Source organism: Grampus griseus, assembly GCF_964374135.1.
Source record: "Grampus griseus genome assembly, chromosome: 14".
NCBI lineage: Eukaryota > Metazoa > Chordata > Mammalia > Artiodactyla > Delphinidae > Grampus > Grampus griseus.
Genome location: NC_139008.1, coordinates 37379510 through 37406135, shown reverse-complemented (window position 1 = coordinate 37406135; position 26626 = coordinate 37379510). Strand labels below are relative to the sequence as shown.

Genomic DNA, 26626 nt, shown 5'->3' with positions numbered 1-26626 from the left:
CTGGTCCTCTCTTCCCAGGTGCCCCCTAGATCCCTCCTGCTCCATAAGTACCCACCTGCTCCTCCGCCTGTTTGTCCCTCTCAGAGACTGTCCATCCTAGATCTTCCTTTCCCGCACCACAGTCAGGAGGATCCTTCTGAAACACTGTCACTCTCTGTTTAAATGCCTGCAATGGTGAGCAAGCCCCCTGCAGAAAGCAGCCCCATTTTTACCCCAGCCTGACTTCTGGTGATCCAATCTGTGCCTCACACATCCCAGCTCCTGACAGGCTAAGGGTCCTCAGTTCCTTAGCTGGGCAGCCCCAGCATGCAGACAATCTCTGCTGGTGTCCTTCCCAGGGCAGAGCTGCCCACTCTCTGTCTGGGCCCTTGTGTCCGTGCTTGGTCTTTCCCGGAGATTGGCCTTCCTGGAGGGAACTGGGTCTGATTCACCTGAGTCTTTGGAATCTAGCACTGGGCTGAGCCACAGAGAATAATCAAGCTGGGAGAGCACGACCTGTGGGTTTCTAGCCCATGACTCTGGACAGACCTGGGTTAGATCTTTGGTCTGCCCTTGGGCAAGTGTTCCATCAGTTCTGTGCCTCAGTTTCTTCTTCAAAATGGGGATGATTGGTATCTTAAATGAGAAAATCCTAGAACGCACTTAGCTTCAAAGAACTAATGCTACCTTAAAAAGAATAAAAAGAATCTGTATGCACATGTTCATAGCAGCACTATTTACAATTGTAGATTAGGTGGAAACAACCCAGACGTGAAAAATGAAAATCAGTCTATTCATATAATGGAATATTATTCAGCCACAAAAAGGAATGAAGTACTGCTGCATGCTACAACCTGGATAAACCTCAAAAACATCATACTAAAGTGAAAAAAACCAGATGAAAAAGACCACGCGTGTAATTCTGTTTATATGAAATGTCCAAAAAAAGCAAATCCACAGAGAAAGAAAGTGGTTTGCTAGGGGCTGGGGGGAGGGGAGAATGGGGAGTGACTGCTAATGCGTACAGGTTTCCTTTTGGAATGATGACAACGTTCTCTAACTACATGTTGGTGATAGTTGCACAACATTGTGAATGTACTGTCACTAACGGTAATTTTTATGTGTACTTACCTGCTATCTAGAGCTCGTGTGCCACAACTACTGAAGCCGGCACGCCTAGAGCCCGCGCTCCACAACAAGAGAAGTCACTGCAGTGAGAAGCCCGCGCACCGCAATGAAGAGCAGCCCCTGCCCACCGCAACCAGAGAAAGCCCGCACACAGCAACGAAGACCCAACGCAGCCAAAAATAAAAATAAAAAATAAATAAAATAAAAAATAAATAAAGAATGAAAGGGTTAGTGAAGCTACCCGTGAGCCATCCCCAACTCGGGTTTTCCCCTGTGGCTGGGTCAACCATCAAGGGAGGTTCTGCCACCCGAGGGGGTCGGGGGCGGGCAGCGAGCACCACTCTACTGGTCCGAGCTGGGGCGGCGTCTCGGCAGCCGCCCACTCGAGCTCGGATCGCGGCTGGGCACCTGCGGCGGCAGCACCGGCTCAGGGCCGGTCAGTTGGCTCCGCCAGTTCGCTAGAACCTTGAAGGAGCTGCCGGAACCCAGCCCCAGCCACGCCCAGCGGGCCCTCCCAGGCCCCGATCCTCCTCCTGTCAGTCCTCTCCACCGTAACTACACCACTCCCAGTAGTCCCGCCCCGTCTCTTCTCTCCCTGAGCTTGGCCCCGCCTCTGCGGTTCCAGGCCACACCCTTCGGACTCCGCCCCGCCTCCTGCCAATCAAACGCATCCTGGCTCCGCCCCATCGCCCTCCTCCCGTCTTCTCGCTAGCCTTGGCGCGGCCCGTTGTTATGACGACACGGTCGTAAATCCGCCATCTTCCTGCGGCGCGTTGCGACATGGAAGGCGCGATGGCAGTGCGGGTAACAGCCGCGCATACGGCAGAAGCCCGGGCCGAAGCCGGGCAGGAAGCGGGCGAGGGCGGGGTGGCGGCGGCGGCGGCGGCGGCGGCGGCCTTGGCCCCCGGTGGCTTCCTTGGCCTCCCGGCGCCCTTTAGCGAGGAAGGTAACAGGGCCGGACGGGGCCGGGAGCGGCCAGGGTGGGGACGGCTCAGCTTGGCTGGTGGAGGCCCCGAGGGCCTGAGCTGATGGCGCGACAGACCCTCCCAGGCCCGGTTCCTTGCAGACCTCACAGGTCCCCACGGCACCCCTCATAGCCTTCCACGAGCCCCCTGGTTTCCTCAGATCCTCAGGCCTAACCCTGGAGGGGCGCCCATCACCCCCGTGGGCTCCAGTGCCCACCCGCGGATACTCACCTGTGTCCAAGCCACCGGGGCTGTCAGTGTAGACCTCGGCGATCGCCTCCACTGCCTGCCCCGCCCTCAGGCCAGCGGCCCGGCCCCCCTCTGCCTCCCAGTCTCGACAGGGCCCTGCCCTCCTCCGCGCCCCCTCCCACTTCACCTGATGGGCCACTGGGGCCCTGGCCGGGGTGTGACTGGAGGCTCCGGGAGGGCGGGGCCTCGGGTCTTTCCAGCACCCGGGGGGAGGCAGCAGAGCCCAGTGCTGGAAAGCTGCAGCCAGCTCTGTCCCAGACCTGCCACTTTCTAGCTGTTTGATCCTGGGCAGGTAACCACATACCTCTCTGAGCCTCCATTACCCCTTACAGAATAGGGATGCTACTGTTGAGGATAATGTATCGAGTACTTTCCATGCATCAGCATCTTTTCATTCTCAAGCCAGCCCTAGATGCCATTATTATTATTACTATTATTATTCCCATTTTGTGGATGAGGAAAATTGAGGTTCAAAGATGTGAAAGTGACCAGGTCACCCAGCTAGTAAGTACCAAGGACTTGTTGGATACCAGGATTGTGTGACTCCTCAACCCACTCCCTTAACTTCTGGGTTCTGCTGCCTCATAGGATGGTGGTGAGAATCAAAATAGAGGATGTATGTGAATCTCTGAGAACAGTTCTGGGGACACACAGGGGCACTGATAGCTTTTGGAGACAGAATTCTGGTCTCTACCCTCTGAGCTTGTCCCAGGAAGCTTTAGACTGGGCCAGGCAGGAGGGGGTTGGTGGTGATATCGGGGTGGTGGTCTTTGTCCCCACAGGATTTGTAATTCTCAGTACATCATTTCTTGCTCCTTATTCCAGCTTGGGTAGGTAGCTTGGCATGGGGGGCAGTGCTACCCGCAGAGGGGTCTCTTTGGAGGTTGCTGTGCCCTGCTGGGCTTACCCAGGGCCTTATCTCACTCAGTGTTACAGGGGCCGGGTGTGTCCCCTTCTGTGGTGGGGATTCCTTCAATGGCAACACGCTGGTGCTGAGTCAGACTTGGGGAGTGGGGTGGGAGGGTTAGGAGGGTACAGTCACCTCAGTGCTTGGCTTGTGACTGTGAACCATCTGGAGGGGACCGTCCTCTGTCAGGTGGCCTTCTGTGAGTCTTGGCTGTAGTTTGGCCCTTTGCTCATTAATCCAGTAGACATCAACTGGGCTCCTTCTGTCCTCCAGGCCTGGGTTTGACCTTGATGTGGGACTGCAGTGAGGTGGTGGGAACTGGCAGACGTTTATGAAAGCAGAAGGAGCATCCCCCTATCCCTTGGGGTAAACAGCAGGGTGTCTGGGGTAGATCCTCAAGTTCAGGTTCTGGCCCCAACACGCACCAGCTGGGTGGCCTTGAATCTCAAGTTGTTTTTCTAGAGAGGGAATAGTCACTTCTGTTTCCTCAGGGTGCTGGCCGGATTTGCTGTTGGCCCCAGTAAGATGCCCAGCACATAGTAGGGGACTCAGTGAGCTGGAAGTCTCTCCTGCAGGACCTGGGGCAGGCACTGGCTGGTCAGCCCAGATGGTGAGGGGCTCAGGTGCGGTGGCCCATGGCCCTGGGGTGTGGAACCCCTCTGGGAAGTCCCACCCTGCGCGTCTTCACCAGAGTACGGAGGTGCCGCCTGTTTGGAACCAGTGAAGCAGAAGTCAGAGTGAGAAAAGAGTGGTCATGGGTTGAGGGTGCCCTACCTCTCCCATGTTTGCTGAGGACTGGCCTCTCAGCTAGAGCCTGTACACACACACTGAGTCAGCCCATTTTACAGATGAAGAAACAGACCCAGACCTGGTCACTGAGGTGCCCAAGGGCACATGCAAACCCCAACCAGTCTTAAACCCTGGTCCTCCACTGTCCCCAAACCAGCTTGGCTGAATCCCTCTGCCTCCCAGCTGCTCCCTGGGCCTCTCTCCCCTTATCTGTGAAGTAGGGGCTTTGGATCCCTACAGCCTAAGTGCATGGTCAGGGTTATCCCCTGCTGGATGCTGCTCTTCCTAGGGTGGGCACTGCTGTAGACCCCCGGAGAAGGCCTGGCACCCTGGGCTCCCAAGAGTGTTCTCAGCCCCTTTGGAAGGGCTGGGGAAGGCGTCTCTGGTTCTGATGCCACCCTTGGGTGCATCTGCCTGGAGCTGGAATCCCTCCCAAGCCCCACTGACCGCAGGCTCGTTGCAGATGAGGATGACGTGCACCGATGTGGCCGCTGCCAGGCGGAGTTCACTGCCTTGGAGGACTTTGTTCAGCACAAGCTCCAGAAGGTCTGCCAGCGGGTGCCCCAGGAGGCCCTGCCTGCCACCAATGCTACTGCGCTGCTGGGTCAGGAGGTAGCATCCCCCTACTGCCATTGCACACGTGCGTGCCCTCCACCCTGCCCCTCGGCGGACAGCAGGATGAGGAGGTGGAGGCATGTCGAGACGGACCTGTGCCACCGGGGTGGGCAGAGGGCAGGCATCCGGCTGTGGGTGGGTGACTCCCGGCGGTGCTCTGGGCTTTCCCGGATGGCCTGGGATGCGGGCCCTCTCAGCAGCCTCTGGTTGAAGCCTGCACAGTTGGGGCCTGGGGTCCCTCCTTTTTTGAAGCCTGAGGGCCTGCCCTGGCTTAGGGATATCATGGTGGCTTTTGTCCTTTTGTCTCCTGTCCTGTACATATGGTTCCTGGGGATCCCACAACTCTGTCATAAAAATGGCCAACTTTGTTGCACTCGGTGTGTACTCGGGCTGTATACGCACAGTCTACTGAGGCCCATGGCACCCCTGTGGGCGCTCTTGTCATCCTCATCCTATGGAAGTGGGAAAGGAGACTCCAAGAGAAGTCAGGTGCCTCTGGTCACCCCGGGAATGGCCCAGAGGAGTGGGCCCAGAATTGTCTCACTCTGACTCTGTGCTCTTTTCCTGCCCCTCCCAGAGGTGTCCTCTCCTCCAGAAGGCCCCCGGCCCCACATCCCTGGGGGGCCTTTGCCCCGATCACCTGGCTGGGCTGTAGGTGGAGGTGCTCACCTTCATCTCTGCAGAGCCAGCTGAGCCTCAAGCTGGAGCTTCTAGTCACTTCATCCTGGAGTCCTCCCTGAGGGTGCTCAGGGCTCCCCATGGGGCCCTTGGTGGCTGGAGGCATTAGAGTGATGGGGCCGACCCCTGGGCCTGGGGTGGAGGGTTCAGGCTGGGAGTCAGGCTCAGAGCAGTGGTCCGTTGGGGGAGATGAGAGGCCCCACCCCAGCCATCCTGCATGGACATAAACCTGAGCTCTGGAGCCCTGGAGACGAGTCTCCTCTGTCCCCTGTCACCCAATGGCAGGTGGAGCCAGCAGCAGCAGGCTCAGAGGAGCCCATCACCGTGGCCCACATCGTGGTGGAGGCAGCCACTCTCACGGCAGACATCAGCCACACTCCTGACATTGTCGGTAAGCTGGTTTGGCCCCACCATGGCTGTTCACGTGTGGCTTTCTCAGTGCTGAGGCATTGCTGACCTGTTAGTCATCCACGGTCAAGGCTGGAAGCTGGGGACCTCTGTTGCCTGTGCCCCTCTGCTGTCCCGAGAGCAAAGCCTGGCTGAGGAGGGGCTGAGACCTTGTGTGCACCTTCCCCAGGGCAGGGCCTGCAGCAAGAGCAGGCATTGGCCACCAGGCCCTGCCCTGCCCAGAAAGCGGAAGCCCAGAACCTGGGCAGCCCTGGGGGACACCTGGGCCTCGGGGAGTCTTCACTTTGTGCATAAATCATCAGCTGGCTGCTCTCACCTGCTGCTGCCCCGGACTGTCTCTGCCCTGGTTCTTCTGGAATCTTCCCTACTTTTTTGCCACCCTCCAACCCCAACCCTGGTTCCTACTTCCCACCCCACAGTTGGCTCTGGAGGGTCAGGCTGGGGTGTGCGTGGGGTGCACCTGCTGCTCCAGCTCTGCCCTGACCTGCTGCCCGACCTTGGCCTTCACCTCCCCAGTGCTCACTCCCTCCGGCGTGGGGGTGGCGATTCCTATCCTGATTCTCACATGGCCTTTAAGAGCATACAACGCCAAGTCAGGCTCTTTGATGGCTTTTTTAAAGTGCAGTAGGGCAGGGAGTGTTGAGATGTTGAGCGGTCTGGATTGGGTCACGTGCTGCTTAATAGGAGGCAGGTGAGCGTGCAGCTGGGACATTCAAAGGGCAGCCCGAGGGAGCCGGGGGCTGGGTGTGAGTGTGGCAGTGCAGGGAGGCTGGACTGGGCCTGATGGCACGGGAGGTTGGGAAGGGAATGGGCAGGGGCCTTGGCAGGGACGTGAGTAGGTGACTGGACAGGAAACAGGTTTGGGCAACAGGTAGAACTTGGCCTTGGGAAGCCCTTGGGACCAGCTGGAGTAGGAAGAGGTGGGGAGGCGACCTGGGGGAGGGGAACCTCAGAGCAGGCTGTTCTGCCAAGGTCCCATCCCAGGGAAGCTACAGGACCTGTCCCTGTCTCCACACTGTCTTTCCCCCGACATTCCTGTGGACGAGGACGGTTGCCTGTTGCTCCTCTGGGATAAGAGGGCTGACGTGGGAGGTGGGGCCATGCCCAGCCCTGGTGTGGAGTTTGGCTTCTTGGGTGGTGGTGTCATATGGGAAAACAGGTTCCCTGGGTTCAGGCAGCATCTCCAGGCTCTGGCCCCCTGGCTAGCCAGGCCCTGCCTACCATCCAGCCTCCAGCTGGCCCAAGCCCGCGGCTGGGCAGCTCCTTGTGCTCCAGGAGCTCCTCTCTGGGCACCCGCAGCCTCTCTTGCACCCTTGGGAGTTTCCCCTTTGGGAATTTCCCCTTTGCAGGCATCCTGGGTACCCCAAATGTCCCTTTGGCGTCAGCTGCTCAGCGATCTGGAGCCCAGGCCAGAGTCCTAAACCACCAGCTGCTGGCATCACAGGGCTGGGGGTTCTCAGTCCTTGCTGGGCTGGGGGGTGCAGTTCCCAGGGACTGCACAGGGGGCTGGATACCCACTGCAGGCTCTCCTGCCTCTTCCCTGGAAACAAATATGCATTCTGTCTCTGGACTCGGGGCAGCCACGTTCCCCCCTTCTCTGATCCCTCTGTCTGCTGTGCCACACTCAAACTCAAGTCCTAGCCTGGCAGAAATCCCTGTTCTTTTGGAAATTCACTCCTGAGGGGGAGGAAAAATAAAGCTTCAAGCATGTCAGCTAGGGCAGGAGGGAGAGGTGCCCTTAATTGTTTGAGTCACGGCACTTCTGTTCTGTTTTGGGAAAATGGCTTGTCAAAACACGATGCCAGCCTGATTGAGATGGTTTCTAAGAAGCGGCTTCACAACCGATTGCCACGTGTTGTTTTCATGAGCAGAAATTGTGAAGTGTGTTTACAGCTTAGCTTTGCACAGTGTCAGATTTCTTCAACCCCCATGAGAGCTGCAAAAGCACAGCCTTCCTTCCTCAGACTGTCCTAGGCGTGTCGAGCGCTCCCTCTCCCAGGCTGGGTCTCTTGCCTGCCTGTCTTGAAACCGATGCTGGTGGGTGATCCCCAGAGGCATTTCCTCCTCACGTTAGCTGGAGCCGGAGCAGCGAGGAGGCCGATGGTGGCGAGTTGGCCTGTCCACTGCCTCTGTGCCGGAACTCTGCCGCCCTTGGACACGGCGGGACCCCTGTGCACATCTAGTCGTGCGTGCCTCTTGGCTGAGGGGAGGGGGCATCCGTGCTCATGGTGGGTTTCCCTGCTGAACACATTCTGGAGGCCTGGAACTCCTCTAGGCAGCTCCATGGAGTCAGAGCACAGTACCTCCCACCCTTTCAGGCTGAGCAGGCGCCATGTGCTGGGGCTGGGGGTTGGTCAAGACAACTCCACTGTGCCACAGCAGTGTCCTCGGGCTGGGATCCGAGGAAGCAGCAGGGCCCATGGCATCCCAAGGCTCAGGCTCATCTGCCTCTCCTCAGGTGGTGGACACATCAAAGAGGTCATCGTGGCCTCTGAGGCGGAGCCGGGGGACAGCGGGATGGCAGAGGCCCAGGGCAGCCCCAACTGTCAGGGGCCTGGGCTCTCTGGGGAGGGTGAGCAGGCCCAGGTCAAGCTGCTGGTGAACAAGGACGGCCGCTACGTGTGCATGCTGTGCCACAAGACCTTCAAGACGGTGAGGCCCTGGGGCCGCGGGCGCACTGGCTGTGGGAGCCAGGCCTTCCCACTCCTGCCCAGGGAGGTGCCTGAGCCTCGCCGCCCCTCCCCCACAGGGCAGCATCCTTAAGGCCCACATGGTCACCCACAGTAGCCGAAAGGACCACGAGTGCAAACTGTGTGGGGCCTCCTTTCGCACCAAAGGCTCACTCATCCGGCACCACCGGCGGCACACAGGTGAGCCGGCCTCGGGCCTGGGGCCGGGAGCTGCACAGCACGCTGCCGCTGGCCCTGGGGGTGCCCCGGCTCCTAGGCTTCGTGGCCCCTTCCTCCTGGTGGTACTCCAGGCCTGCCTTCCCCTCAGAACCAAGTCAGCGTCCCACCCGAGGCTGACGCCATTCTCTCTGCAGATGAGCGTCCCTATAAGTGTGCCAAGTGTGGAAAGAGCTTCCGCGAGTCGGGTGCGCTGACCCGGCACCTCAAGTCTCTCACCCCGTGCACAGAAAAAATCCGCTTCAGCATGAGCAAAGATGTGGTTGTTGGCAAAGAGGACACTCCCACAGGTCAGTGTGGTCGGGGGCTCCCTGCCCCGGCCCTGCCTGCTCTCTGAGTGCCACCCTGGTTGGGTGTTCCCTCATGGATTCTCTTGGTTCTGCCTTAAAGGGCCTGGTGCCTCCACCGTGGGGACTGTTACATCATCGGCAATGACAGGTGGGCCCATGGAAACTTCGCCTGTGATTCACCTGGTGACAGATGCCAAGGGCACTGTCATCCACGAAGTCCACGTCCAGATGCAAGAGCTTCCCCTGGGCATGAAAGCCCTCACCCCAGAGGTGGGGATAGGTCAGGGGAGGCCTTTGTCTGCTCAGCACCAGGCTCTGTTCTGGACACTGGCTCCATTGGGAACAGGACTGACATGGGCCTGCCTTCCTGCTGCTCAGTCTGGTTGCTGGGTGGGGAAATGGGAGACCCAGGTCATGGCAGGGAGGGGCAACGGAGAGTGAGCTGGGGATGAGGTGGGGCAAGGGAAGGCAGGTGGAGTGGGCTGTGGGGCTCCCAGGGGCATTCCTGAGTGAAGATGCCAGGTATGCACGGGGGCCCCTGGGGCTGCCCTGTGCGGTGGTGGCGGGTGGGTGCTGCGTGCCGGGCTGCCTGGCCAGCCTCCCTTTGCCTCCCCTGCAGCCCCCCGGCCCTGAGGAGCTTCCCTGTTCCAGCGAGGGCAGCCGTGAGAACCTGCTGCACCAGGCCATGCAGAACTCCGGCATTGTCCTTGAGCGGGTCCCTGGGGAGGAGGGAGCCCTGGAGCCAGCCCCTCCCACTGTGTCCAGTCCCCAGCCCCTGGGAGATGGTCCCCCAGAACTGCCGCTGCTGGAGGTGGAACAGGTGGAGACAGTAGGTGCCTGCGCTGCCGGTGTGCCCCTTCTGGGGGGCTGGACCTTGGGTACGAAGTCACCATGCTATCCTGGCCGCCACCAGCCTCCTTGCTGTGCTCCCTGAGGTGGAAAGTTGCATCACTGTCTGCAGTGACTTTGTCCCCTGATCTGTTTATCGCCTTTCTTGGGCCCATTATGGAGCCTCCCAGGGTCAGGGTGCCTCTGTCTGGCCTCCACGGTGCTGCTTGGGCCCAGCCCGCAATGGGTACTAGAGGTGTGCTGTGGTCCCCCAGCAGGTGGCCAGTGAGGCCTCAGCTGTGCCCAGGACCCACCCGTGCCCTCAGTGCAGTGAGACCTTCCCAACGGCGGCCACCCTGGAGGCCCACAAAAGAGGCCACGCAGGTGGGTGGCAGGATGGTGGGGGTACTGGGCAGTGGACGGCCGTGGGTAGCCAGGAGGGGTTCTCGGGTGTGCCGTGGATGGTCAGGGTTGCCTGTGGGCAGGTGGCTAGGGTGGCGCCCTTGGGTGGTGGTCCCGGCCTGACACGGAGTGTGGCCCCAGGGCCGAGGCCATTCACATGCCCGCAGTGTGGCAAGGCCTTCCCCAAGGCCTACCTGCTCAAGAAGCACCAGGAGGTGCACGTGCACGAGCGCCGTTTCCGCTGTGGGGACTGCGGGAAGCTCTACAAGACCATCGCCCACGTCCGCGGCCACCGGCGTGTCCATTCAGATGAGAGGCCCTACCCCTGTCCCGAGTGTGGCAAGTGCTACAAGACCAAGGTGGGCCCCTGATCCCCCATCTGTGGGCTCCCTGCTCCCTAAGCCAGATTTGTCCCTTGTTCCGTGCCCCCAGACCTCCCTCCTCACCCCTCACCTGACAGCCTGCTCAGTCCTAACCGGGGCCCTCAGAGGGGGCTGGGAGAGCCAAGGCCAGGCTGGCCCTGATGGTGGGTCTCCACAGAATGCCCAGCAGGTGCACTTCCGGACACACCTGGAGGAGAAGCCGCACGTGTGCCCGTTCTGCAGCCGAGGCTTCCGGGAGAAGGGCTCGCTGGTGCGGCACGTGCGGCACCACACGGGCGAGAAGCCCTTCAAGTGCTACAAGTGTGGCCGCGGCTTTGCCGAGCATGGCACACTCAACCGGCACCTGCGCACCAAAGGTAGGGCCAGGAGGTGGCAGGGACGGGGTGGGGGGCCGCGGCCGTCCAGCACTGACCGAGCTCCCTGCCACAGGGGGCTGCCTGCTGGAGGTAGAGGAGTTGCTGGTGTCCGAGGAGAGCCCTGCAGCAGCCGCCGCCGTCCTCGCCGACGACCCGCACACCGTGTTGGTCGAGTTCTCATCCGTGGTAGCCGACACCCAGGAGTACATCATCGAGGTGGGTATGGGGCCACCAGAGTTCGGATGGGGCCTGGGGCGGGCAAGGCTGACTTCTGATCCTCCGTCCAGGCCACTGCGGATGATGCAGAGACCAGCGAAGCCACGGAGATCATCGAGGGCACCCAGACAGAGGTGAGGGGCTGGGGGATGGGCGGGGTGGGGTGGCCTGGCACCCTCACCAGACTCATGGGCTGAGCCTTGAGCCACCCACAGGTGGACAGTCACATCATGAAGGTAGTGCAGCAGATCGTGCACCAGGCCAGCGCCGGGCACCAGATCATCGTGCAGAATGTGACCATGGACCAGGAGGCAGGGCTGGGCACAGAGGCAGCTGCTGCTGACACCATCACTATCGCCACCCCCGAGAGCCTGACGGAGCAGGTGGCCATGACGCTGGCCTCGGCCATCAGCGAGGGCACTGTGCTCACAGCCCGCTCGGGTACAAATGGCGCCGAGCAAGCCACTGTGACCATGGTTTCATCAGAGGACATTGAGATCCTGGAGCATGCGGGAGAGCTGGTCATCGCCTCGCCGGAGGGCCAGCTTGAGGTGCAGACAGTCATCGTCTAACACGGGCGCCTGCAGGGTCCCGGGAGGCTGGGCTGGGGCAGGGGGTGAGGACCCCGAGTGCCCTGCCCTTGCCTGCCTGGCCGAGTACAGAGAAGATGGGCATAGAACTCAGGCGTTCAGAGGAGATGTGGAAGTGTAAATACACAGAGTTTTTGGTTGCTTTACAATAAAACATGAAAACCCGCCGCTTGTGATGTTGCGGCAGTGGCAGCCTCAGGGGCTGGTGCCACTGCCCTGGCAGGTTCCTCTGTGGCAGCCCCTGCCCGCCCAGGGATCCCAACAGGGCTGGCGGCACCTTGGCAGTGTGTGGGTGTCATTGGTATGTGGACAGGCAGCCTCCTGCTGCTGCCTTGCCCAGCTGGAGCTGTGACCCCAGCTTCCTGAGGCCCATAGAGGTGGGTGGGAGGGGATGCTGCTTCCTAGCCTCCAACCCTGGGGCCTCCCTGGGGCCGGGGAATGAGACTGGGAGACCCAGGAGTCTCGGCTTTTTACCTTGAGGTGACAGCACGTGGAGAAGCAGCAGGAGATGCTGGGCCACAAATGGGGCCGGTCTTTCCTGATTGTGTTGACTTAGTTTCCCTGAAGAGATGCAGCTTGAGGGAGATTCTGGGTGACCGAGTTTCTCGGGGGCAGGGACAGGAGCAAGACCTGGACCATGGGCATGTCTGGTCCTCTTTCCCAGTCCTGATGTAGCTCTTGGGCTGGCAGGGCCTTCTGAGTCCCTGTTCTAACAGGCTTGGGGGCACCACAGCAGTCTCAAGGTGGATCCCCTGCCGACTTGCCCTGCGGGGGTGGGGGTGGTCTCTGTGGGAATGGGAGCTAGGAGTTACAGTGTCCAATTCGTGGAGGGGGCGGGACCCAGTGCAGTCCCGGCCCCTCCCTGGAGCAGGGTTTCAAATACTCACGGAGCTGGGGCGCCAGAGCTGCTGCTAGACCAAGCCCTTGCAGTCTGTCCTGTGCTGCAGACACACCCCCAGCTGGGACCTCTGACTTCTACTGGGACCCAGATCCTAAGCCTCTGACACAGCCAATCCACATCCCTCAGGTGAGTCTGGAGGGGGGGGGCGGGGTACTGAGCCGGGGGCTGGATGTGAATGGAGTCTCAATATTTGGGCCTCCGTTTCCCCACGGAGGAGAACGGCCACGGCCGTAAGCCCAGCCCACCACTTTGGGGAGACCTGGAGAGTGGCAGGGGGAGGATATGCCTTCCTGCCAGCCACCAAAGGGTGGCAGAACCTGCCCAGCCCCCGCGTCCCAGCAGCCGGGACTGAGAAGGGTGGCCTGGTGTGTCCGATTCCACGTCCGCGCTCACGCGGGCTGTGTCTGTCCCTCTAAGCCCGCCAGCTTTGCGCCATGGGCAGGCCCCTGGCCTTATTGGCTGCGCTCTGGGCGCTAGGGGCTGCAGGAGATGCGGCGCTGCGCATCGGAGCTTTCAACATCCGGAGCTTCGGCGACAGCAAAGTGTCAGACCCGGCCTGCAGCGGCATCATCGCGCAAGTGAGGCTGGGGACCCTGGGCGGGGTTGTAGCTGGGCTCCGCGGGCTAATTTGCCGCGCACACGTGACCCCGCACCTGCCGGCCCCTCCCCCAGATCCTGGCTGGCTATGACATCACGCTGGTGCAGGAGGTGCGGGACTCCGACCTGAGCGCCGTATCCGCGCTCATGGAGCTGATCAACAGGTATGGCGGGCAGGGCCCAACGTGGGCCCAGGTCTCCGAGCGATGCCTTGACCCCGGGCTTGGCCGGTGTCTCCGCAGCGTGTCCAGGCACGAGTACAGCTTCGTGAGCAGTAAGCCCCTGGGTCGGGACCAGTATAAGGAAACGTACCTGTTCGTCTACAGGTGAGGGGCGGGGATGCGGGGGAGGGGTGCGCAGGGCAGGAGGGGGCCCACTTGGGGCGCCCACCCACCCTCTACACCCAGGAAGGACACGGTGTCGGTCGTGGACACGTACCAGTACCTGGACCCGGAGGACGCCTTCAGTCGTGAACCTTTCGTGGTCAAGTTCTCGGCACCCGGGTCAGGTGAGGCCCCGCCCGTCCCGCAGGCCCCGCCCGTCCCGCTGGCCCCGCCCGTCCCGCAGGCCCCGCCCCAGCCCCTGACATCTACCTCCTGCAGCTGCCGAGGAGTTAGTGTTGATTCCGCTGCACGCGGCACCGCACCAAGCTGTAGCCGAGATCGACGCGCTCTACGATGTGTACCTGGACGTGATAGACAAGTGGGGCACCTACGTAAGCCCCTATGTCCGTGCGGCTCCGCCCTGCCCCACGGCCCAGGGTCCCGGAGGTGCGCCCTGGGGGTCGGCCACAGGCGTGAGGCTCTGCGCGCGCGGCCCCTCCCGCAGCCTCAGACCCAGTTCCGCGGTGCCCCACAGGACATGCTGTTTCTGGGCGACTTCAACGCCGACTGCAGCTACGTGCAGGCTCAGGACTGGCCGGCCATCCGCCTGCGCAGCAGCGAGGTCTTCAAGTGGCTCATCCCGGACAGCGCCGACACCACGGTGGGCAAGTCAGACTGTGCTTACGACCGCATCGTGGTCTGTGGTGCCCGCCTGCGCAGCAGTCTGAAGCCCCAGTCGGCCGCCGTATACGACTTCCAGGAGGAATTTGGCCTGTACCAGGCTCAGGCGAGTGCTGGGCCCAGTAGGAGCAAGGCCCAACCTCAGTACACCTGGCGCTCCCCTCCCTGCACTGTTTCTAGAAAAGGCCCTTAGAGGTTCAGTTCTGGCTGAATGGAACAAATCTGGGATGGCAGTACAGGAAGCTCTTTACCTCCCCAGAGTGGGGTCCCGAGGCCATGCTCCCACCGAACCCGCACAGCTGGGATGGATAGCCCAGGCCTCGCTGTTTTGTTCCCCCACCCCCAGATGCAGTGGTTTGTGGACACCCAGTGGGCCCCTTCCTGGGGGGAGATGGGGCAGTTTTCTGGGGGTGGAGCCTGAGGGAGGACTGGCTGCTCAGCAGGGCCTCAGAGTTGGCCCCTTCTCCCTTCAGGCCCTGGCCATCAGTGACCATTTTCCTGTGGAGGTGACCCTCAAGTCCTACTGACAGCCCTGAACCCTGGCCAGGGCAGGCTGCCTGCAGACTCTGGCCACAAGGAGGAAGCCCCACAGGGCTGCAGGGTAGGGTCAGCTGGGCCTGGACAAGTGATGGGACTACTCCGAGCCTGTTTCCCCATCGTGAAATGGGCCGCCACCACTACCTCATAAAGTTGTGAGAAGCACCTCGTAGAGCACTGGGCATACAGCTGAGCTCAATGAACAGTGAACCCTCAGCCAGGACCACACACACGTGTTGGCTCGGAAGCCTTCATGTCCTTTCTTAGGACTCAGCTCTTCTGGGGCACAAACCTTCGTCTTGCAGCCAAGCAGGTCCCCGGTCCCAACCCATTTAGGGGACAGGGACAGCCTGGCCTGCCCATTCCACATCCTGCTGGGAACTGACCACCTCCAGACCAGGCTGCCTCCAGAAGGCAGATCCTGTGCTCACTGGCTGAAGCTCCCTGCTCGCTCTTTGTGCAAACTAAATGCTTTCAAGCACCTGTACTGAGTGCAGCTGGGGTAAGTGCTCACACAGGGTGTAGGGTGGATGTGCGAGGCCAACCTCCCAGTCTTCAGTGTTCCTCCTATGGCCCCGGTTCCCAGGCCTGCAGGCCACTCACAGGCACTTGTGTATGAGGGTCCTTTCCTACCCAGCACTGCAGTTGGCGGGGGGGAGGTCAAGAAGGCTGGCCCCCTGCAACCAGCCGGCTGGCGGCGCTGGGACATGTGGAGAGCCTCCTCAGTGGTGAGCAGGCAGGTTGGGTTAAGGTCCTGTCCACAGAACCTGAACAGCTCACAGTGGTTACAGCCCCTTCAAAGGTGCCTTCCTGGTAGCTTCTTCCTCAGGAGCCCTGGGCTGGGCAAGGACTCAGCAGGGAGGACAGTGGCCTGCACCCTGAGTAAACCCATCACCTGAGGATTGGGAACAAGTAGAACTGGGGTACACAGTGTAAATGACAGGGGCCTGATGAGGTTTCTGGTTTTCGAAGCGTCTCACCTTCGGCAGGATTTAACTGGCCTGAATTGTATGGGAGAGAAAAACCTTTGTTTCAAGAATCTGAACAAGCTTTTCTTGTTAGATCTTTCTAAAGTCAGATTTAGGACACCTGTGATGTAAAATGCCTCCCTCCTCCCTCTCCAAGTCACCCAATTTCTCTGAAATTTATACAGGCTTTCCATCCAAACAGAAAACCATGGCAGCCCAAGGGCTTTTCCCTTTTCCTTTTCTTGTGTGGCTTGCCAGGGCCCACAACTACCTGGCCTTATGCCTCCAGCAGTCAGGCATCCCACCAGCCAGGTATGGGAAACTCAAGGGCTTTATTCTGCTCTGGGAGAGGAGACACTCAACAGTGACATCGCTGAGGTCCAGAAGGGTGCCATCTACTACTTTATGATTCCCAAATCAAGACACTGCTTGCCAGCTGTGCCCATCTGCCCACCCGCCAGGCACAAAGGGTACTCGTGAGTGGTAACAGGCCTTAGGACTATGGCTACAAGGAACAGGTCTTTTAGGGAGATGAGCAAAACAAAGAGCTAAAAGTACATTTAAATTGGAAAACACCTTCTTTAAATCCCTTGGAACCATAGGGCCCCCAGAAGGGTGCAAACGGCTAAAAACCCTGCATGGCAGCCCAGCCCTTAGCCTTTCTTTTGTTTGAGGTTTTCTAAGTACATTTGCAGGGACTTCTGGATGGAGTCTCTGGAGATGAAACTGACAAAGTTCTGGATGTCCGCGTCGCGCTGCTTCACCAGGCGATCTACCGTGGTCTTTCGCATCATGTTCTTGGTCAGCTGTCGAGCGTGATCTAAAGAAGATGGGTCCCACCTGTGAAAACCCATGCTCTTCTCTGGGACAGTGGTATTCCCAAGCTTTCCAAGGGAGTTCCAACTGAAACTCCGGTAGAAAACTTAGAAAATTCAAATGAGCAAAGAGAAGAAAATGAAAGCCACCTGTTCCCTACTGTCCATCGATTTCCTTTAAAATCATACAGGATGATATTGTGAAAGTTGCCTTTTTAACCTGTTATTTTCCCTCAACTATATTGTCGGCAATATTTTCCATGTCACTACATACTCTTTTACAACATAATTAATGGCTGCACGGTATTCAGGCATTTGTCTGTGTCAGGCATCGGCAAACCTGGCCCCCCAGAGCTCAAGAGCCAAGAATGGTATTTACATTTTTATATAGATGGAAAAAATTTTAAAAGGGTAATATTTTGTGATACGTGAAAATTACATGAAATTCAGAATTCGGTGGCCTGGTTTTATTGGAACACAGACACGCTTGTTAGTTCACGTGCTCTAAGTCCGCCCTCCTGCTCTGGCGTTATGGCAGAGACCATGTGACCAACAAAGCCGAAAATCTCCCTGGCTCTTTACAGACAGCCTGCTGATCCCTGGTTTCTACCATAGTTGATATAAGCAGCCCTATTTCTTTTTTGGCCACATTGCATGTGGGATCTTAGTTCCCTGACCAGGGATCGAACCTGCACCCCCTGCAGTGGAAGCAGGCAGTCTTAACCACTGGACCACCAGAGAAGTCCCAAGCAGCCCTATTTCTATACACAGACACACAAGCTGTTTCCAGTTGTCTGTGTAGTGGGTTGAACAGTGGACCCCAAAAAAGTATCTGCAAGAGACCTTACTTGGAAAAAGGTCTTTGCAGGTGTAACTGAGATCATCTTGGATTCAGGGTGGGCCCTAAATCCAGGGACAGGTGTCAGTAAAAGGAGAGGGAGCTCTGAGATATAGAGACACACTGTGGGAGAAGGTCATGTGAAGACACAGCAGGGATGGGAGTGACGCAGCCACAGCCAAGGACACCTGGAGCCCCCAAAACTGAAAGAGGCAGGAAGGAGCCTCCCCCAGAGCCTCTGGCAGGAGCGAGGGCCTGCCCACACCGATTTTAGACTTCTGGCTTCCAGACTGAGAGAGAATGCATTTCCCTTGTTTTAAGCACCCCCCTGCCCCGCAACTCCCCCTCTTGTGGTAATTTGTTACATCAGCCTCAGGACACTAGGTCAGTCTGCTATTGTGAATGGCTCATTTGTGAATTGCTTGAGAACCTCCTGTCTCACCAGAAGCTCCAGGCTGGGGAGGGGACGGGGCTCTCTACTTGCCCACCGGTACCCACAGCTGTTGCCCCCCCCCCGCCACGCCCCTCACCTGGAATGGCCATCCACCGGGCCATCACCGAGAGCGCTGTGCTCAGCACCTGGTCCTCAGGCACCACCTGGTCCACCAGGCCCACCTGGAGGGCCTCTGCTGGCAGAAAGAGCAACCCCAGCTGCAGGGCCTGCTCTGAGGCACGATGCCCAATGGTGTTCACAAGGGTGTCTTTGAACCTGGAAGCAGACACCCACTCACGGTGGGCTCAGGGCTCCCGGGGAATGGGGGTCGGGGGGGGGGCGGTGGTGGGCTCAGCCCTGGGTCTGGTGGAGTGTGGGTGCAGCCCCCGGTCTTACCAGAAGGGGGCGACGATGCCCAGCAGGGTCTCGTTCAGCCCAATGAGGTACTTGGGGTTGTCAGCCAGGATCCGGTAGTCGCAGGTGAGGGAGATAAGGCAGCCTCCGGCCGGGCAGGCTCCCTACAGGGGAAGCAGGACCAACGGGCTCTGGGTGCTGCTGTGGCTGGTTCCGGTCATCTTCCAGAGACCCAGGGTCCCAAGGAAGGGCCTCAGGTGGCCGTGAGCTCTTGGGTGCTTCCAGCCCCCAGGATGCTGTACCAACACTGGGGGTGTGCGCACAAGGGGCTCCGGCTTGCCCATCAGCCTGAGGCCGCGGGCACTGGCAAGGTGGCCAGCGCTCAGGCCCAGAACACCCCCTCTTTTCTCACGCACATGTCAGGGCAGCAAGCGGCCTCTCCTCTCCTCCAGCAGGAGGTCCTCCGAGGCCCGACCTCACCATGCCCTCATCTCATACATCCACTGCCCCAAACAGAGGCTGTCAGCGGCCACCACACCCCATGGAGTCTTCCTGACTCTGGCCATCCCTCCTCTCCACCCAGCTCAGGCCCTCCTGGCACCTCTCTGGCCTTAGCCCCACCCCTGCCTTCCCTAGGTTAGGCCAAAGTGATATTCCCAAAATGTAGATCTGATCCCACTTGCCCCCACCCTCATAACCCTCCTGCTGGACCACGTTGACCATGGGCCCTGGTTCCTGCCCCCACACTCACCCCCACCTCAGTGAGCCAGTCCCCCCCAGCCCCACCCCTTCACCTGGTCTGTAATGGCAAGCTGACCTGTGCACCTCTGAGGGTCTCCCGACTGCCCCCTGCCTCTCTGAGGGCTTTTTGAGGGCAGGGCCACATCCACACCCACCCTAAGGGCTGGCCCCCAGCGAGCCATGGAGGCCCCTCGGGAGCGGGGACACTCACGTTGATGGCGGCGATCAGCACCAGGTTGGATAGGTACAGCCGCAGCCACAGCTCCTGCACCGCCTTCCAGTACTCGGCGTAGTGGGCCGGGTTCTTCCCGCACATCTCTGTCAGGTCCAGGCCTGCGGAGAAGACCCTGGGGCAGTCCTGGGGAGGTGGGGGGGGTGGGCAGGGGCCCCGTCAGAGTCTGCCCCACAGTGCCAACACAGCCCCAGGGCCCAGGGAGCCCACAGGTGCTCAAGAGACAGGGGAACTGAGGTCATGCTTGGGCAGCAGGATGCTGCCTCCAGGAGCCCAGAGCTGGGGGCTCCAGGGAGGCAGCCTGGACCTCCCTTGGACTCTGTTCCTTCTGCATCCTGGGATATTCTTCCCTTTCCAGCTTCAAACTGGAAGAAAAGGCAGCAGGGCCAGGTGCTCCCCCAGGGACATAAACACACCGGACTCTGTGCATACCTCTGTACTCATCCTGGGCAGAGGAACTCAGGGGCGGGGGAGGACTCCTGACAGTCGGAGGGGACACATGTTCTGATGTACCCCAAAAGCAAACTGCAGACTCCGGTGCAGGCCAGAAGGAGCTGTCAGGACCCGGCCAGGGAAGGAGGGAGTGGTGAGCAGTCAAGAAGACAGACCTCGGGACTCCCCTGGTGGTCCAGTGGTTAAGAATCTGCCTTCCAGTGCAGGGGATGTGGGTTCGATCCCTTTCGGGGAACTAAGATCCCACAGGCCGCAGGCAACTAAGCCCGTGAACCGCAATGAAAGATCCCGCGTGCTGCAACTAAGACTCAACACAGCCAAAAGTAAATAAATAAAATAAAATGGTTTCTGTTTAAAAAAAAAAAAAAAAGATGGACCAACTTATGTCATGGCTGCAGTCTGGTCATCATGCAGTTAGCTTTTTTTTTAAAAAAAGAAGACAGACCTCTGCCCTGGGCTGTCACACGTGAGACATAAGCCTGGGGAAGGATCTGTAAGGCACGTGTGTCCTGTGTGGACGCCCCAGGCCCCAACACAGCCGCTGAAGTGGGGGTGGGGAGCGCAGACCAAGGCAGAAGGTGCTTCTGGGCATGGGCACCAGGTTCTGGGTGCTCTGTCAAGAATGCAGGCCAGGGGAGGGGCAGCTCCCCAGCCCTCACCCGAGAACACCGCACCTGGGGTTGCTGATCACTAACCAGCACTGGCCGCGGTCACCATGTGCTGCTGCAGCAACGACCGAACCCCCTCCCCTGCCTGCAGTGTCTGTGAGGAGGGGCAGCCACACTCGAAGTCCTCTACATCCTTATATTAAGCGACAAAAGCAAGTTGCAGTGCAGGGCATAGATGCAGCCCCGTGTTTCTCATATACACACGTGCCTGTGTGTGCACTGATACCAGCAGGCTGGCCTTTTGTTTACGTGGAACGTGTTCCACTCCTGTCACTAAAAAGGCCCCACAGGGATGGAAAGACTGGCGGTCGGTACACCACGTCCTGCTGTCTCACAGGCCGAGCAGGGACCCGTGAGCCAGCGCCTGTTGGGGGTGGGACGGCAGGGGGATGGAGCTGCTCCTGCTCTGAAGATGTGGCAGGACTGACGTTCAGCTTTTCAGCCTTCCTCCTTAATCTCTTCCCACCATGAGCTCCTGGCTCCCCCCTCCTCACTGCCTCCCCAATTCATTTTCTCAGCACAGAAGCTGGAGGGGCTGACAGCACTTGCCCACAGTCCTGGCGCTGGAGGGAAGCAAAGGCAAAGAACTCTATTCTGGATGCGAGAGAAGCGAACACATTAATCCCAGCTGGGGATGGCCTCTGCCAGACAGATGAAAATGGATGTGGGTTGGCCTATTTCCGTGATTTCTGTGATTCAGCAACGTATCTGTAGTGGGCCGAACTGTGTCACCGAAGAAGACAAGGTCAAGTCCTCACCCCAGTACCTGAGAATGTGACCTTATTCAGAAATAGCATCTTTGCAGATGAGATCAAGTTAAGATGAGGCCGTACCGGAGTATGGGGGTCCTAAATCCTTTGACTGGTGTCCTTCTGAGGAGGATTCGGACACAGAGATAGGGCAGACAGCCACGTGGAGACAAGTACAGGAACCCAGGGGCCCCCCGAAGCTGGCAGAAGCAAAGGATTCTCCCCCATGGCCTCTAGATGTGATTGGCCCTGTTGACACCTTGATTTTGAACCTGTGGCCTCCAGACCGTGAGGGAATACATTTCTGTTGTTCTGCCCCACTGCTACCCGTTGGTGGTCCTTCGTTAAGGTGGCCCCAACTAACACAAGTCCTTCCAAAACATTTGCTGAGGACCCACTTTGGGCCAGGCCTTGTGCTACGTACACAGGAGGAACTTGATACAGAACACGAGGCGCAGACACATTGCTGGAGGGGAGGACACTGTCACAAGGAGAACGCAGGCTCCGGAGGGACAAATGCTGGCTCCCTGTCCCCAGAGCACAGGGGCTGGGGGCCTGGACAAGCGACAGGTCTTCCCCTCTTTCGTTCTAAAGGTCCTATCTCTGGTGACACGCAATTCTCTCATTTTCAGAGCATAATAAAGAAAACGTCAGGCTATGAAATGACACCTTAAATGGAGTATTTTCAGGAATTATCCAGGGTGAAAAGTTCCTAGGCAATTTCAGCATCTCTAGGCAGGTTAGAAAGTTCCCTCAAATGATCTACACCCAGTATAAGTCCTACCCTTGGAGCAATAAGGTCATCTCACTCCCATGGGATGGGGCAAGGCTTGGCTCTGCAAACCCCAGCTTCACGGGACGCACTGGGTGCGTGCATCAGGCCAGCCCCTGAGGGTTCCCTGCTGGTCCGTGCCTCCAGCACAGTGATGGGTCCCCTCGTCAGAGGCAGCCAGGCTCTCCAGAGCTGCAACTCCAGGCCACCCCAGGACAACCTGAGGGTTTAAGGAAGCAGGTGCGAGCCCACAGTGGACCTTCCAAACCTTGGCCTAAAAGGTGCAGGAAGCAGGCTGTGACCGTCTGCTTCCTGCACCTTTAATGACGGCAGGGCCAAGGTGTTCCCATTGGTCTCTAGTATCGTGGCACTTAGCTTTGGGGGACGCTTATGCTGTCTGTGGCTCCTTCTAACTTGAAAGGTGACCCCAGTGCTCTTCCTGACCCAACAAAGTCCTGTTGTTACCAGCATTTGCTGGCTTGTAGGGGAAATGCTGCCGTTCCCATTCCCCTCGAGAATTCAGAAGGGAAAAGCCTGCCCTCTGAGACCTCAACTCTAGGACCTGACCAGATGGGAATGGAGGGCACAGCTTTTGGGATGAGCACCGTCACTGGGGCTGGCCTGGGTAGGTCCCCAGGAAGCTGTTGCCAAGTTTGCACAGGGTCCACCCTTCGTGAGGTCGAATGGCCTCAAGGGTATCCTGCAGAAATGTCACCTGCCCTCACCTACATCCTGGCCCTGGGTGTGGAGGGCCGAGGCTTGCCCCAGGTCTGGCTCCACAACCGCATGACCTGGGAACTAAGGATCAGCCTCCTGCAGGAGAACCAGCTGCCCATGGCACGGCCCCCTCGAGCCCCCACACCCAGGACTACAACCCCTGGAAGCCCTTTGTGGTGGCACCCACACCTGGGCCGCCTGGGTTTTCTCCACCATGTGAAGTGTGTAGGAGGGCTCCTGAGTCTGGACTTCGACCTGAGAACTTGGGGCCTTGGGGGAGCTAAGGAGCACCTACCGAAGTCAGGATGACGCCTCGGAAGGTCTTGTCATTCTCCAGCTTCTCCAGGCTGATAATGAACTCTGTCAGCAGCTCTAGGCTGAGGCTGTTCACTGGGGGGTTCTTGAACTTCATCACGGCGACCCCTAGTTTGAAAATGAAAAGGACAAAACTCATACCCAACATGGGAAAGGTACCCCCAACTACCCTGCACCCTCAACCAGGCCATGGGAAGCTACACAGATTTTGGGTTTTTTAAATTGAGGTGAGATTCATATACCTTATAAGAAAGGGAACCCTGTACCCATCAGCAGTTACCATTCTTCCTGTTCCAGCCCCTGGCAATCAGTAATCTCTTTCCTGTTCCTATGGATTTGCCAGTTGTGGACATTTCATATAAGTGGAATCATATGTGACCTTTTGTGTCTGTCTTCACTGTTTTCAAGGTTCATTTATGTAGTAGCATGTGTCAGTGCTTCATTCCTTCTTAAGATCAAATAACGTTCCATTAACTGTGTACAGCATGTTTTGCTTATCCAGTCACCTGCTGATGGACACTTGGGTTAGTTCCACCTTTTGGCCATTGTAATACTGCTGTGAACATTCATGTACAAATTTTTGTTGATCTTTTTCTCCCAGATGTAAGTCCTATATCCTCAGGGGAGTAAGAAATGGCCTTAGTTTCTTGAGTAAGTGAGCAAACACTAAACCAGATGTGCAAGGAGGAACGCCAGTGGGGGCCTCTGGTTCATGCTTGTTTAAGGATTGAGAGTAAGAATATCAGGGGTCAGATGTTCTTAAACACTCCATCTATTCATTTATACTGCCAGCAGCAGGGAAAGCAAGAGTGGTAGGGCCTGCCCTTGTGGACAGTGCAGCTGCTGGCCTGGGCCGGCTGGGGCCATCTGTTCTCACTGCCTGGCCCAAGGGCAGACCCCAAGGGCTTTAGAAATGCCACCGTTCACTTTGGGTACATCTCCCTGGTCAAGGCCTTGGAAATCTCTGGATAGTCAACACAAACCATTCTCTAGGAATGAGAATTAAGTCCTGAAGGCAAGGAGACTCTTTTGAGACCTATGATTTATGAGGAAGAGGTAATTATTAACTGGCTACAGGTATGTACATGTAAAAATAAGAAGCAATCAAAACTTTCAGAAGTGAGCTCCCCAAACTTGGTTCGGAGGTAAGTTTCTTTTTTCTTTTTTTAAAATTTATTTATTTATTTTATTTTTGGCAGCATTGGGTCTTTGTTGCTGTGCGCAAGCTCTTCTCTAGTTGTGGCGAGCAGGGGCTACTCTTTGTTGCGGTGTGTCGGCTTCTCATTGCGGTGGCTTCTCTTGTTGCGGAGCATGGGCTCTAGACACATGGGCTTCAGTAGTTGTGGCACGTGGGCTCTAGAGCACAGGCTCAGAGTAGTTGTGGCACACAGGTTTAGTTGCTCCACAGCATGTGGGATCTTCCCAGACCAGGGATTGAACCCGTGTCCCCAGCATTGGCAGGCAAATGCTTAACCACTGAGTCACCAGGGAAGTCTCAAATGAAAACATTTAAAAAAGTACTTTTATTCCATTAATTCCTCCAAGCCTCAAGATGCCTGAAGGTTACCCAGGTCTGGCAGTGAGGACAGAACCAAGCCTGGCTTTCTGACCTCAAACTCAACCTTCTACCACGATAAGCCGGTGAAGCTAGCGAGTTCTTCCATGGTGGGGTGGGAAAGCACTTTGGTAAAAAATTGTCTCACTGATAATTTTTTTCTTACTTGTTTACATAAAAGAAAGTCTACCATTCAAACCATTTTTAAGTGTACAACTAAGTGGTATTAAGTATATTCACAATCTTGTGCAACCACCACCACCTACTTCAATACTTTAAAAATGTGTTTTATTCAAGTTCTGATATATATTCAAATCTGTCACAGAAACAATCCTTTCAGAAACTCAGGTTTTTGTTGGACTTGTAGTTGGGCCCCTCATCACCTGGCTCGGGCAGCCCCCAACCCAGAGAGGAGCTAAACTAGAGAACTGAACCAAGGAACACGGTGGGTGCCCTGACAGCAGTCCAGGCACAGGCAGCGATGCACAACCTGTGCGTGTCTGGGGGGCTCTGGGGGGCTGAAACTGTAGCCCCTTTTGGGGAGGAGCTTGGCTCCCTGCCAAGCCAGAGTGGACTGGGGATGGGAGGCATCTTGAAAGGCTGAGGCCAGGAGCTGGGAGGTCATGAGACAGCTTGTCCTAAAATCTGACACTGCACGTCTCCGATGTCAAGCCTGCTCAGGACCCAGCTCTGAAGTGCCCTCTGGTAGAGAAAGCACTGGTTTCTCTTTCAAAAGTGCTTTTTCTATCTTTTTAAAATCCCCCTTGGAGACTTTTAGGAGGTGTTCTGATGGGAGTGGGTAGGAGTGACTTCACTTGTGGCTCCTGGCTTTAATTAAAAAAATATCTGCTGGGTTCTGTGCCACTTGGGAGTATTAAGAAAAATTAAAATATTTTATTCTGAAATACTTCCAATTATTTTAGTTCCCAATTTAACAGCTAAGGAGCACATGCCCCAAACTTTAAAAACTGAAATATTTTTATCTTCATAATGAACTGGGGGGCGAAAACACCTAGACTGATGACCCTTAAGCTTTGAACTCAACAGAAACTGCCTTTAAAATTGGGCTTTATCCCGTGGCCTTTAGAAATTCGAGCGTTCTCCCGAGTCTGGATTCCAGGTCTGGGCCTGGAGCTGGGGGAGATCAAACGCACTGCCCAGTGAAGCCCGCTCTGCTGCCAGCGCCCCCCTCTTTCCCCACAGCCGGGCGGCCGGGCGCTCGGGCGACCGCGCTCCGGTCGCTTACCTGCGGCTGCGTCCGGCTCCACCAGCACCCGCTGGGTCCCGAAACGCCGCGCGCTGTCCCCGCTGCCGGCCGTCGGCTCCGTCCGCCTGATGGTCGCGCCCCGGAGCAAGGCCCCTGCGGAGGGCAGCGCGAGGCCCGTTAGCCTGCTGCGCCCCTGCCCCCCTCCCCAGGCCCTTGCCCAACCCGGCCGCCGCCCCCAGTCACGCACAAGGGCAGAGCAGGGCACGCGACAAGACGCGCGCTCCAGCCGCCAGCGCCATCTTGACCGCACTGGGTCGGGGTCGCGGCGCCGGGGTGTGGCCTTGCCGCCCGCCCCGCCCCCAGGGCCTAGGCCTCTCCTCCGGGAGGCGGGGGCTACTGCACCCGACCAAGGCCGCGGTCGGAGGCCCGAGCGGGCGGAGCCTCGGGCTTAGCTGAGCAGGACGCTGGGGCTGCGGGGTGAAGGGTCGCCGATAGGGAAAACCGGACAGGCCAGACGCCGCACTCCCCACGACCTCCCCACGACTCGCAGCTGCGCCACCACGCAAAGATCGAGCCGCCCAGGCCCGGGACCACACGTAAGTCACGGAGTGTGCGAGTCCCGGAGAGGGTTGTGAACCGAGTGGTAGTCAGGGACTGTGGGGACCCCGGCAGCTTGCGGCCCCGCAGAGCCGTCAGCAGAGCTGTGGGCACTGGAAAGGATGCTAGAGGGGATGCTGATGGGGGCCAGTGTGAACTCCGCCTCCTGCCTGTGGGGGGGACCAGGAATCTCAGCTGGTGGTTTAGCCACAGGCGTGGGGCAGCATAGCCTGGTGACTAAGAACTGACCCTTCACCTTCCCCAAGGGGTGAGGTGCTCTCACACCACTGTGGGACTGCAGTGCTCCCCACAAGGAAGGGGAAGGAGACATCTCGTGTTTGTATTTACTTGATCCTGCCTGAACACTGTTCTGACCATTCAGTTTGAACACTGGACCCAGTAAGGGCCAAGGGTCAAGTACGGGGGGGGGGGCAACTGAGACTTGTTTTTGTAACATCTTAAGTGTTTTCAATTGTTCCTTGTG

At 58.1% G+C, this 26626-nt stretch overlaps 3 protein-coding genes across 5 annotated transcripts; 2 read left to right on the top strand and 1 right to left on the bottom strand.

Moving 5' to 3' along the window:
- Window positions 1–1887: 1887 nt before the first annotated feature.
- E4F1 (E4F transcription factor 1) lies at window positions 1888–12833 on the top strand (the record flags this gene model as incomplete). Of its 3 annotated transcripts, none has more annotated exons than XM_082671131.1 (14): window positions 1888–2053; window positions 4481–4629; window positions 5596–5701; window positions 8177–8370; window positions 8468–8588; window positions 8762–8914; window positions 9015–9184; window positions 9534–9743; window positions 10018–10126; window positions 10286–10503; window positions 10685–10883; window positions 10957–11099; window positions 11171–11233; window positions 11315–12833. In XM_082671131.1, the coding sequence occupies 14 exons, from the start codon at window positions 1888–1890 to the stop codon at window positions 11669–11671; spliced, it is 2358 nt and encodes a 785-aa protein (XP_082527257.1). In that variant the 3' UTR covers window positions 11672–12833. The 3 variants fall into 3 exon arrangements, with proteins under 3 accessions (XP_082527257.1, XP_082527259.1, XP_082527258.1); XM_082671133.1 differs by having other exon boundaries at window positions 1943–2053; window positions 4481–4563; window positions 11315–12832; XM_082671132.1 differs by lacking the exon at window positions 4481–4629 and having other exon boundaries at window positions 1950–2053; window positions 11315–12832.
- A 182-nt stretch (window positions 12834–13015) lies between these two features.
- Window positions 13016–16104, top strand: DNASE1L2 (deoxyribonuclease 1 like 2). Its single transcript, XM_082671136.1, has 7 exons — window positions 13016–13168; window positions 13263–13351; window positions 13430–13513; window positions 13595–13695; window positions 13790–13902; window positions 14046–14297; window positions 14665–16104. The coding sequence occupies exons 1-7, from the start codon at window positions 13025–13027 to the stop codon at window positions 14716–14718; spliced, it is 837 nt and encodes a 278-aa protein (XP_082527262.1). The 5' UTR covers window positions 13016–13024; the 3' UTR covers window positions 14719–16104.
- Window positions 16105–16255: 151 nt separating this feature from the next.
- ECI1 (enoyl-CoA delta isomerase 1) lies at window positions 16256–25888 on the bottom strand. The gene is made up of 7 exons (XM_082671135.1): window positions 25793–25888; window positions 25585–25698; window positions 22764–22891; window positions 19089–19235; window positions 18179–18300; window positions 17880–18058; window positions 16256–16516 (listed from the first exon to the last, which is right to left on the bottom strand). Exons 1-7 carry the CDS (start codon window positions 25842–25844, stop codon window positions 16350–16352), a joined length of 909 nt encoding a protein of 302 aa, XP_082527261.1. The 5' UTR covers window positions 25845–25888; the 3' UTR covers window positions 16256–16349.
- Window positions 25889–26626: the final 738 nt, after the last annotated feature.

What these genes read in the sequence shown, in the direction of transcription:
- DNASE1L2 (XM_082671136.1), top strand. Translation starts at nt 13,025, where the DNA reads ATGGGCAGGCCCCTGGCCTTATTGGCTGCGCTCTGGGCGCTAGGGGCT. An exon ending in CTCATGGAGCTGATCAACAG is followed by an intron (nt 13,352 to 13,429) that starts GTATGGCGGGCA and finishes GTGTCTCCGCAG; the next exon opens with CGTGTCCAGGCACGAGTACA. An exon ending in TAGACAAGTGGGGCACCTAC is followed by an intron (nt 13,903 to 14,045) that starts GTAAGCCCCTAT and finishes GGTGCCCCACAG; the next exon opens with GACATGCTGTTTCTGGGCGA.
- ECI1 (XM_082671135.1), bottom strand. Translation starts at nt 25,844, where the DNA reads ATGGCGCTGGCGGCTGGAGCGCGCGTCTTGTCGCGTGCCCTGCTCTGC. An exon ending in GAGGCGTCATCCTGACTTCG is followed by an intron (nt 19,236 to 22,763) that starts GTAGGTGCTCCT and finishes CCACCTCCCCAG; the next exon opens with GACTGCCCCAGGGTCTTCTC. An exon ending in CCGGTGGATGGCCATTCCAG is followed by an intron (nt 16,517 to 17,879) that starts GTGAGGGGCGTG and finishes CATCTTCTTTAG; the next exon opens with ATCACGCTCGACAGCTGACC.